This window comes from Fundulus heteroclitus, chromosome 23, assembly GCF_011125445.2.
Source record: "Fundulus heteroclitus isolate FHET01 chromosome 23, MU-UCD_Fhet_4.1, whole genome shotgun sequence".
In the NCBI taxonomy this organism is placed as follows: domain Eukaryota; kingdom Metazoa; phylum Chordata; class Actinopteri; order Cyprinodontiformes; family Fundulidae; genus Fundulus; species Fundulus heteroclitus.
This window is the reverse complement of record NC_046383.1, coordinates 18543884-18555378: the sequence shown is the minus strand read 5'-3', so window position 1 is coordinate 18555378 and position 11495 is coordinate 18543884. Positions and strand designations below refer to the sequence as shown.

General features: G+C 37.5%; 1 protein-coding gene across 1 annotated transcript; it reads right to left on the bottom strand.

Moving 5' to 3' along the window:
- Positions 1–5762: 5762 nt before the first annotated feature.
- Positions 5763–11495, bottom strand: si:ch211-175m2.5 (uncharacterized protein LOC568697 homolog). Its single transcript, XM_036127456.1, has 5 exons — positions 11175–11495; positions 10930–11103; positions 10754–10853; positions 7788–7918; positions 5763–7294 (listed from the first exon to the last, which is right to left on the bottom strand). Exons 1-5 carry the CDS (start codon positions 11226–11228, stop codon positions 7010–7012), a joined length of 744 nt encoding a protein of 247 aa, XP_035983349.1. The 5' UTR covers positions 11229–11495; the 3' UTR covers positions 5763–7009.

Here is an 11495-nt window from a genome sequence, read left to right as displayed (position 1 = left end):
GATGATCTTGCCAAGCTTCAAGGACAACACCACAGAAAGCAGATTTAAAAGAAAATACACAGATTGAGCCACATTCTGATGCCTGAACACTGAAAATATGAAGGATGCTCAACGAAAAGGCTTCAGGTCAAACAAAAAAATGGTTTATATTACTCGGCAGTTTAGCACCCATTAAAAACAAAACAACAAAATTGGTGAATATAAGAACTCTGTGAGAGCAGCAATTTCTGTCTACCCAAGTGAACACGTGGTGTAGCCTGATGAATAATCCGCAGAAACAAAGTAATCTGAGTAAATGTACATTTGGATTATGAGTTTAAAACAGTCTAATCTGAAACAGTTTAACTTGTACCCTGGGAGATCATGACAGCCTTTGCCATGGGGAGTTGTTTCATAAATGTTAGCCGTAGAGGCAGGGCAGATTAAGCAGATTTATATTTGGGACCCCTCAAATAAGAGTTCCAACACAGGAAGAGGTGGCCCCATTTACTTGGCTGAGCTTAAACACTATCACAAATAACTGGGTTTTATTTGCTGAGATGTTTTTGTGACCAAACCCAAATTGTGTCACAAAGAAAAAATACTAAATTGTAGTATCAGATTGTAGCTATGGTAACACAACAATTGAACAATGAGGATTACACTTTTACAAAGTAAACCTGACTATTGCTTTAGATAATAATTTGAAATACTAAACACATTGTAGGAGCCTAAATCTATACTTTGTGGTTATTTTGGTATACTTTATGGTTAATATTTGTTTCTTCTTCCTAAATTTACTTTTCTTTGAGTTATTAGATATTGTTTGTAATTCATATTAATTTGGGGAATTTGTGTGTTTAGCTATTGTGGTTATTTGTAATTATTTCATTAATTCTTTGGTTTAAGGCTCTGCACGTATAACTCTTTTGTGATGCATCATGGGAATTTTGTGTTGTGCACCTCTCGGAGTGGAGCCAAATGATTTTTTGACCTCTGTCACCCTTACTCTTTGTATGTATGTCCAGTAAATTTTTTTCTGTCTACTCACTAGAGGGTTTTTTAAATGCATTATGTTTCCATGGATTTTTTTGGACGAATCATCTAGAAAAAATACTGAGGGCAAAGAAAGTCAGGCCTGAGTCATTTATTTTTAAACCCTACACAGATTATATTTCAATTAATCTCTGCTGAAACTATCACCTCAAATTTAATAGTATTCTCATTCTCAATAAAACAGACAACAGTCTATGCCGTTTCCTCAACCGTCTGTCGCTGCTGTGAAACCCCACCTTTGTGTTTTCACAGTTTCTCCTGTGCCCATTATTGAACTGCATGGTCCACTCAACAATGCAGGGAAACTAGAGAACTAGTTCTACTTCTTGACCCTTTCTTATCAACAAACCACATACATGGCAGAGGTTGTATCAAATTTCATAAAGAAATAACATTTATACAGTAATAATAACAATGATATGTTTATGTATAAACCGCTTTCACTCAACATGCTGAACAGTAGGAGATAAAAATAGTAACACAAGAGATAAAACAATACAATTTAAAAACAGGTAAAAACATCAAAACTAAAGAAAACACCAATATTAAAACAATATAGTTTAGCCATCTAATTAGGCTGCATAATCATACAACTGATTGTACCTTATGACAATTAATCTTAACATTGCTCCATCTTAAAGAGCTTATTTTTTGCCCCTGTATTTCCACTGATCTGTAACATATGGTTGGTCAGCTTAGAGATCCATTACTATCTTTCACAAGACATTAACGGTCTGGTTGCATGCCATCTAATGTGAATGAAGGATAACCATGCAGTAACCTTTGACAACATTTGACATTTTGATGATTTAAAAGGATACCCAGCTTAAAATCTGTGCACTAACAACACAAACCAGAAAATATGTGCACCTTGCTGAAAAATCCAAAATGATATTCTACATTGTAACGGTATTTATACCCAGCCCACTTTTTCAGATGTGTTAAACTAAAACAGGGATTGTGCAAATTCCATAATGAATATAAATTTATAGTTATCATGCCAGATTGTAAGATTATGTCCCATGGCTAATTTCTTTCTGCTTGTCCCTGAGCAAGTTTTAATTATGCTACTGGATATAAATGAATTAGAAATTGGTACTGACAGCAAATAAGCGAGAGATGGTGCTCTGTTTAGAAAGGATCAAAGTTGACATTCTACGTGTAGGAAAAGTAAAATAGCCTAAAAACATCAGCCACACAGTAAAACATTGAGGTGGTAGCATCATGTTTTAATTATGCTTTTCCTGAGCATTTACAGGGGAGGTTAGTTAGGAGTTTAAAGATGGACTGAGGAAAATACAGAGGCTGTGGGAAAGAAACCGTGCCGCTATAGTTGCACTTATCATAAGTAACTTTTTTTTTAGATGCCGCGCTCCTGGCCCACAATGCACAAGTTTTAGACTGACAAAAATGATGACATATCATGTGTTATTTAACATCCTGATGGAAATTCATAAATGTTATTAGTTCAAATGCTTAAGGATCTTCAATGTTGCTGATTTTTGTCATTTAAACAATGTACAACAATATTAAAATTGGTCCAAATCATGCAAAACTGCCTGATGGAAAAGCCTGTTGTCCAGCTAATCAGTTTGTCGAAACAGCTGTGACACGAAAGTCCAGTTAAAACATCCTCACACAGTTACAGAAACACAGAAAGGTTCCCCTTGATTATAGATGGATTGTTGCACACGCCACGCTCACAGTTTTCTTAACAGCTACTGACACATTATTAAATAGCCCTATAACGGCCTCATCCTTGTATGCTTCCTTTTGCTAATGTCCCATATGCTCTCGCTTGGTTTGAGTTCAGCCCTTCTGCCTCTGCGTTTCCTTCAGTGAGTCAGAGAGCAAACTTCTCCTTTGTTTGTGAACAGAGCAATTTAGCTGGCAGAAAATCTCTCTCTAAACCAATCCTAATTTGTACTTTAATGGCATCACCATAACTTGAGCATTAACTTTACCTCCTTTAAATATAAGATAAATATTAAACATTACATAAAAGACTATCAAGGCACCTTTTTCGGCAACTTACTGCCATCATTGCACTTGTCTCCTCTGATAAGAGCATAAATGCATCCTGCTGCAGTGGATCTGGAATCTGGCTGTGCATAAATATTATTGCTGTTGACCTGATATCTTATCACTCCATCAGTAATCCTATATGCCTCTGCAGACAGGGAATACAGATTTGTACAAGTTTAAGACTTTACATTTCAGGGATCTGTACACTGAAGCACATAGCCATCATTGAGCCAACCAGCAAATGCAAGAGACCTGAACAAGACCTCCCCTTTTATTGTGAAATGTTTATTCTTATTAATTTTGAGTACTTTTTATTTGGATGTTCCACCTGTCTTCTCTGAATGTGTAAAATATAAATGACTTGTCTAACAGTATTCAAAGTTAAATGAAAGCAAAAAATGTTTTCATGAACACCCCCAGGAAACATGAAGGATGAGAGGAAACATCTTCTAAAACTATCCTTCTCTCTCCCCAAGCTGCGAGGGTCTCCTCTGATGTACTGCAGAGGAAAACGCACTGAGAGGCACTATCTATTTTCCCCTCCATACATAAAGATCACATATTTCTCTTTGCTACTGATGAAATTTTAATGATTTTTATAATAAAGAGGATGCTGCAACCAATCATGCTCCATCACTGCCGTCAACTCATACAGCTGTACAGGCTCCATGTGTCGAAGCAGGAAAACTACAAGAAGTTTGTTATTATTTTTGAAACCTTATCTCAATCTGTTGCACAGTGGGAAGAGTAATCATCTTGCAGTCTAAAAGTTGTAGTTTCAATTCCAGCTTTCTCCTGTCACATGTTGATTTGCCACCGGGCAAAGCACTTAACCCCAGTTGCCTACCAATATGCATATCAGTGTATGAATGTTGTGTGTTTTTTGAGAGTCACTGGGTAAATGTGGCTCTAGTGTAAAGTGCTTTGAATGGTCAGTGCGAGTAAAAAAGCGCTGTATAAATTTAGTCCTTTACATATTTTAAATAATGGAATCTGTTATTTTCTGATATGAGAATAAAAGGTTCATCATGCAGTAGATTAGTTCTGCTATCAATTACGGTATTTTTATTTATGTGGTTTGTTGATACCATACCATTTTATTACTGGTGCACTTTAAAAAAAAGCATAGATATCTTAAAGTGCTACACAAAACACACAAATATATATATATATATATATATATATATATATATATATATATATATATATATATATATATATATATAAACACACTATAAAATAAGAAATCAGTACAATGACAAAAAGTACACTTGAAACAGATAAAAACTCACTCTGGGTTAAAAGCCCAGGAAAAAAAAGTTAATTTTCAGATGAGTTTTGCAAACATCAAGATATGGAGCCTGCCTGACCACCAGTGGCAATTCATTCAAACAACTCTGTCTCCTCTTCCTTGATGCTTGAAACATTAACCTCTATAAACACAGCCATATACTTACAAATCATCAAATGAGGAAACTATTGTTCATAAAGGGTGTTTCATTTTTCTCTGACTCTGTCTTCCTACTGTTTGTCATTCACCATTGGTTGCGTCTTTCATAACTTGTTTTAACACCCTGAGAAGCGACCAAGCCCCTCTATTCTGTTCTGTTCTAAACCTGACCTTGAATACCTACTCCATTTTATTTAATTTCATTGGGGGACTGCTATTTTATACTTTAATGACTTCCATGCAGACTCTATTTTATAAGGACCATATCTTCTATGAGCACTTCTGCATATTATTTTCTTTTCTATGATGGCATCTGTTGCATTTATATCCTATTGTGCATTTTGTATACATTTTGTATATATTTTGTTTTATTCTACATATTGGACTGTTTCATTGTGTACTCGGAGAACTTCTATTGTAATCTTTGATCATTTCCTTTCCTTTCCCCCCGTTTATTCTATTCCATTCAGAGCTACAAGAGATTTGCAGAACAGCTGCAGGCCATCAGTCACCCATCAGGAGCCTGTTTTTTCCTTTTAGCGCCATGAGGAGACATGGAGGTCATGAGTGACTGATCCCAAATGAGGACCTGCTATGGATTCAAATATCAGGGCAACAAGTACAACACAGTCATACAAGAAGATATTTGTTTGTAAAATAAGGTTCACCAGCATCTAAAGGGTTACATTTAAGTTATTCACCTCATTTGGTTGGTGTGTGGAAAAAATTGCAACTTCGATGACTTTCAGACTCTAAATGATTTTCAGATTGGATACAAATATTCATAATGTTCACTGATCTCAAGAGATCACTTCACATGTAGTCCCTGAATATTCACAATCTATCAGTAATCACAGGCAGCAAAGTAGATCTGCTCCTCTTGACCTGCAGTCATATTTGACTGGTAGGATGTTAGATTTTTGGGGGAAACGTAACATAGAAATGAGATCAGAGATATGACACACAAAGAGCTTGCTTGTCTTTTTGTGATGTTATGTTGGGGTTTCTCTCCCGAATCTCCATATTTAAGCATAACATAATTTTTTTTTAGCTGCAGATCCTACAACATACTGGAATATACTGCCCTCTGGTGGTGACACACTATATTACACAGCATTAGGGGTGCGCTTTCTTCAGAGAAAGTTTTCTTTTTTTGTTTGTTTGTCATTGTACAAAAAGCTGAAACCGAGATTAAGTTCACTTAATATCAAGACTGCTTTCCAGTTCATTAAACATTCAGCACACAGCTTTATGCGGCTATAAGCAACAGCATTGTTGTTGTGCTTTTATTGACTAAGTGACAAAATACTCAAACCAGGCAGTCCATTACAAAAAGAGTTTTCTAGTTCTGATCAATGAACTAAAGAACAAAGCAAATATTCAAAGCTTGAAGAGCTGCTCTTGCCCCAGACTTTAAACAAAGAATTACAACTCATTGGCATCAGATGGCAACAGACCTTTATTATTTAGCGTTTTTCATGGTCTGATTACCCTAGGAAAATCCCGAATATGAAGTTAAGAAAAGAACATAACCAGTAGTTAAACACAGCATAATAGAACTTGAATTTAAAGGAGCAATAAGCAAAGTTTCTATATTTTAGATAGAAAGAACTAAAAAACAACGATGTGAAGAACTAAAGGTAATATTTCAGATGGTCTATAGTATAACGTCACCCCGCAGCTCTCTGTGTTGTTCTCCAGTCTCTTTCTTACATAGCTGGGCCGCAGTTACACGCGCACATGTGCATGTGGACAGCTGCCTCTCAGGGCTTAGCCCCCCGCCCCTAAAATGTTGCCATCAGAGCAGCGCAGTGTTGGAGCAACATGGCGAAGAGCACCCCAGCAGATCAAAATGTTCTCTTACTAACAGCATTATAAAGATGAGGTGAGGCTGTTTTGCTGTGTTTTTGTCCTTTACAAATATGCGTATAGAAGGCGACAATGACTTAGAAGGAAAGGTAAAGGTAGAGGCGAGGTAGAGGCACAGCTTGTTTCACATGTTGTTTTGGTCTACAGGCAGTGCTAAAGTACCACCTAGTGGTGAAATATTGCTTATTGCACCTTTAAGTGACCAATAAACAAACTCTCCCACCAACATTCACACATGAACCCCATTGTCTTTTAATCCCATGTATGCATATTTATCATCTTAGCGGTCAGTTTTTAGAAGCAGCCTAAAGATTACAGGAACATAATTTTTGTGCTTTATCTCCCAACATGGAACTGCATAATGAAACAATACACTTAAAGTCTTGTTGCTGATATTAGAGATTTACTTACAATCAATAACAATTCAGTGTCAATGTTCATTTAACTCCTTTCAGGCTGCATTTCTATTAGGTATTTGTCTCCTTTCACGACACATCGAGAAAAAAAAAGGAGGATCACAAGAAACCAGAAATGGATCTGATAGATCATTGGCAGCGGTATGAATGTACTGCATCACACCTTACACTTGTGTTTACAAAACCCTGAAGATAACACACCTTTCCTGCTCTACTATTTATCTTCTCCCTGGTCCTTGGTCTTGTCCCGGGGAACACGGCCCATGTTAAAAAACTCCTGGTTGGGCCTCATGTCTGTCAGATGGGCGAGTCGGTTGGACATGGCGAAGAAAGCAGCGATGGCGGCAATGTCCCAGGCATCGTCGCGGTCAAAGCCGACTTCCTCTAAAGAACGGAAGTGCTCATCTGTGATGGTGTCGCAGCGACACACCGCCATCGCAAAGTCCAGCATGGCATGCTCCCGAGCCGTGAGCTCCGCAGCTTTGTAGTTAACAACCACCTTAAATGGGAGAAAAGTCTTCAGAGAAAATTCTCTTGCAAAACAATACATAAATGTTGACCCTGTGGTTTTATTTTGTGACGTTACAAACACAAACTTCAGGAGTATTTACAGGGATGTATGTGACAGACTAACAACGTACTATGCAACTGTGAAGTGGAAGGAAACAGGTATGGTTTTTAAAATATTTTACAGATCAAAAAAGAGTGGATGCAGAATATTTACATTGAGATTTTAACTTGTTTAAAACTATAGGCTAACCTTTCTTCTGAAATATCATTATCTCAGCTAGGAACCATATTTTGTTGTTTCAGAACAAAAAAAAACCAATAAAGATTCTATTGGAGAGTGGAGATTTTTTACTTTTACCATACATCAACAATAACAAATGCTGTGTTTGAAATGCAAAACTATTACTGAGCCTCAAGACTATTGAAGTCTTGTGACTGCTGTAACTGTGCATTACAAAGTAGAGGACAAGAAATGATGATACCTGGTCAGAAAGAGTTGGTTTCTTTGAGTAGATCCGGTGTAGAGCACCATGGGACACAACGCAGTAAAGACATTTGTTGTAACTGCTGGTGGCAACCACAATCAGCTCACGATCTGCCTTGGTTAACCTCCCTGAAAGAAACCCGGGACAAAACTTTATGCATAATAAACTTTAAAAACAAACATGTATTTTAAAAATGTTTAAAGCTCAGCAGAGCTTGCTGTGGATTAAAAATGGAGAGACAGCAAGAGCGAAAAGTGGTATCTGGCATGTCAGTTTTTAAAGGTGGCACATGCCACTGGCATGCCGGTTTCTTCAAATGCCCTCCAGAGGCACTGAATGTCGTATTCTGGTTTTACTGATAACATATTTTTTTCAGATATGAAAACTAATGTATATAGGATGTGGTTTTAACATAGTTTGTGCGTATGTGTCAGAGAAAACCTCATAATGAATTAGAGCTACTACCATTTGGGAGGAAAATTAGGCATCCTAAACCAAGATCAAACAGGTGGAAAAACCTTTTTACTAGTCATGCCATCGTTCAGATAAATTTTTAAAGGTTATCAGGCTTGATTTGTCGTTCAGCCTTTTAAACTGATACTTGTACATGGATGCTTACAGATTTTATTGTAGCTAAATTCATTCTGTGATTGTTTCTGTGCGTGGGTATTGTGTACGTTTCCTTGTCCCACCTTTGCTGTAAGGAAAATGTCTCTAAGGGGACACAATAGGGTGATACTGATACCGATCAATCATACAAAAAGGCTTTGCTGCACAAGTGCACTACACATGGTGCACAGAAACGGCACATCTGACCCACACAATGGCCCAGTGCGCACGATGTGACGCGCACACTCACACAAAAACATACAGATTTACCTACATAGTCTATTTGTAGCACTAAACCTAATACACAAAGGCAAACTCCTAACCCTGATTTGTGTGATCAAGGGTCTGCATGATGCTGGTGAGGAGGAGGACTAAGATTCCCAGGCTCAGGCGCTTTGTCTGTGACGTCCAGAGGAGGAGTGAAGCAACATCATTTGCTTTATTTCTACTCTTTTTGGCAAACATTTCAACCAGACTTAACTGTTTAAAAGTCCAGGTTCTCTCTTTTGTTTTTTTTTTAAGTTAGCTTCACCACAGCCCAAGTAAGCTTATGGAAAAAGTGCCAGCCAGCAGATAAAGCATTGCCACTAAAGACCTGATTTTAAATTTTTGTTTGTTCATAGTTTTGGTAATAATAAAGGGAGGTAAAAAAAATCTATAAAAAGTAAGATAATTATAATAAAATAATTACTAAAATTAAAGCAAAATGTGGTAGGCTACGCATAGTGCATCCAGCCCTACGGCTGCAGTCACCTCTGTCTTACAAAACAATAGTGTGGTAGTACAGAGACCATTAGCAGCAGCGCTTTCACAACATGGCCCTGGTTTTCTGAATTTACAAATGCAAACAACATACAAAACAGGAGATTGCTGCTTGTGCTAAACTTAAGGACTAATCGACCCCATTTACTGAAGAAAGAAAGAAAGAAAGAAAGAAAGAAAGAAAGAAAGAAAGAAAGAAAGAAAGAAAGAAAGAAAGACTGCATTTGTCATTTTAGGGAAACATCGTACCCAATAAAATAAAATCATGAAACAAATAATGAAATTATGTAAATATTGGGATTTTAAGCAATAAACCAACACAAAATAGTTCATAGTATTTTTTCTGATTAATGTTTTTTTTTGCCAGGCCTGTCAATTTTGGTGGAATGCCATGTCTTGCCCATGAAGTTATCCAATACTCTTAAATGTTGAACTGAACGGTGCTATATGAGCTGGGGACATTGTTTTGTAGCCTAAACCTACTTTAATCTACTTGTCCACGACTTTATCTCTGACCTTTCTGTTGTGTTCCCTGGTCTACATGATATGTTAGTTCACCAGTGAATTCTTCTGAGGCCTTCGCAGAACAGCTGGGTTTATGCAGAGATTAAATTACACAAAGGCCGCTTTTATTTCGTAAGAAAGTGACTACAAACAGCAACTGGATGCCCTGGAGTTTATCTAGGAAAGGGGCTGATAGAATTATTTTTACTATTTTCTACATATTTGTTCATTGCATTTATCACGTAAATATCCTTTACTACTACAAAGTTTTAAGGTTTTAGGTATTCAGAAATTAGAAAGTGTATTTCATGTGACTGGAATATATTTGCTGGAATATATAGACCAGTGGTTACCATTTTATTTTAGTATGTATGTGTATTGATTTACTCTCTCTCTCTTATCGTTGCAGAAGGCCAGCAGAAAGCAGAGAAATATGTTGTGATGATAAGTGTTTTTCTAAATATGTCAGAAACTGTTATGAACTGTATTCAGCCATCTGGACTGCTTACGCATAACTGTATTGTATGGACTGCTTGGTATTATCTCGAAGGTCACAGAGTGTTTTTGCTTATCCCTACCCCTTAGCTTGACAATGTAACCAGGGATTCCTTTGGATAATAAAAAGAGAGAAGGAGTATGCTTTAGAGCGAGTAGGAGATCTGTAATAAGCATCTCCGTTGGCTCTCCTTGGAAGTTTGAAAATGAACTCTTCTGTTGTCTCTCCTCCTTGTGTTTGTTTTGTGTTTTAGGTGTTTGAACCTAACAGGCGCTGAACAGATGTCGATGCCACACTTTTCAGATTTTTCATTACAAAAGCAAACCTTTGAAAACCATGTGGCCCTTCTTCTCAACATTCATGCTCTACGTTTTGACGCATCACATAAAATCCCAATACAAAAGACTAAACTTTGTACAGCCAATATGTGGAAAAGTTTGACATTTATGAATACCCAATTGAAACACCATGTGAAAAGCATATTTCTTTGCGCTACCTTCTAAAACCTCAGAGGATTTTGTTACAAACAGCAAAAAAGTTAGGTCAGTCCCTGAAAGTGGGGATAATTTATGGATATACAATAAACACAAACCTGTGTCCTTGTTCATCAGTTCATTGTAGTATGCGAAGAAAGCTCTGAACTCTGCTGGCCTGTTAGAAAGGACTTTGAAGACATTGGGTAAAAAGCCTCCCTGTAAGAAAATGCAAAGTTGAGTCAAATGGAAGCTACAAGCCAAAAACAACAAAAAAGTAAAGAAAAAAATTCACCTTTGACTCCACTTCCTCCATAAGCTCCACTATATCATAAGGCAAGTCCTTCGTGTAGGGAATAGGATAGCGGCTGATCTTCTCCGGAGGAGGGTTACTGCAGGACCGCCTGCTCTCTGCAGCCGTCAGAGCTGCAGCCTTTTCCCGCAACAAGCTGCCCGACCGCAGACACGCCTGCATGGAGAGCAGATTCAGTCCCGCAAAACTCAACTAACCAAGAGTCGCTAATAGATTCAACTACTTACCAGATGCGTGGATGCAGGTGCACGAAACAACTTTAAGAACACATTATTCGCCATGTTGGTCGGTTGAAAAGAGGACAGTGGAAGTGTCCTAGTAAACGGTCTGATAAGAAGAAAGTCAAATTTAGACGAGTTTTTAAATAGTGATATACGGTCTTTGGTATATATAACGCTATGCAGAACATCTACCACAAGGGCGGAAAAATAACGGAGTATGTTCTGCCGTTTTTTTGCTAAATACGTGTTTTTGTTTTTGTCTTGTTCCTGTATCAGATCTTACGTGTCCTCTTGTCAAACCAACCAATCCACGCCCAGCACTGAGTC

Excerpts from the sequence above, each read along its gene's own strand:
- si:ch211-175m2.5 (XM_036127456.1), bottom strand. The coding sequence starts at position 11,228 with ATGGCGAATAATGTGTTCTTAAAGTTGTTTCGTGCACCTGCATCCACG. Across the intron at positions 11,104-11,174 it reads CACCTGCATCCACGCATCTG|GCGTGTCTGCGGTCGGGCAG; the intron begins GTAAGTAGTTGA and ends CTCTCCATGCAG. Across the intron at positions 10,854-10,929 it reads TGGAGGAAGTGGAGTCAAAG|GGAGGCTTTTTACCCAATGT; the intron begins GTGAATTTTTTT and ends ATTTTCTTACAG.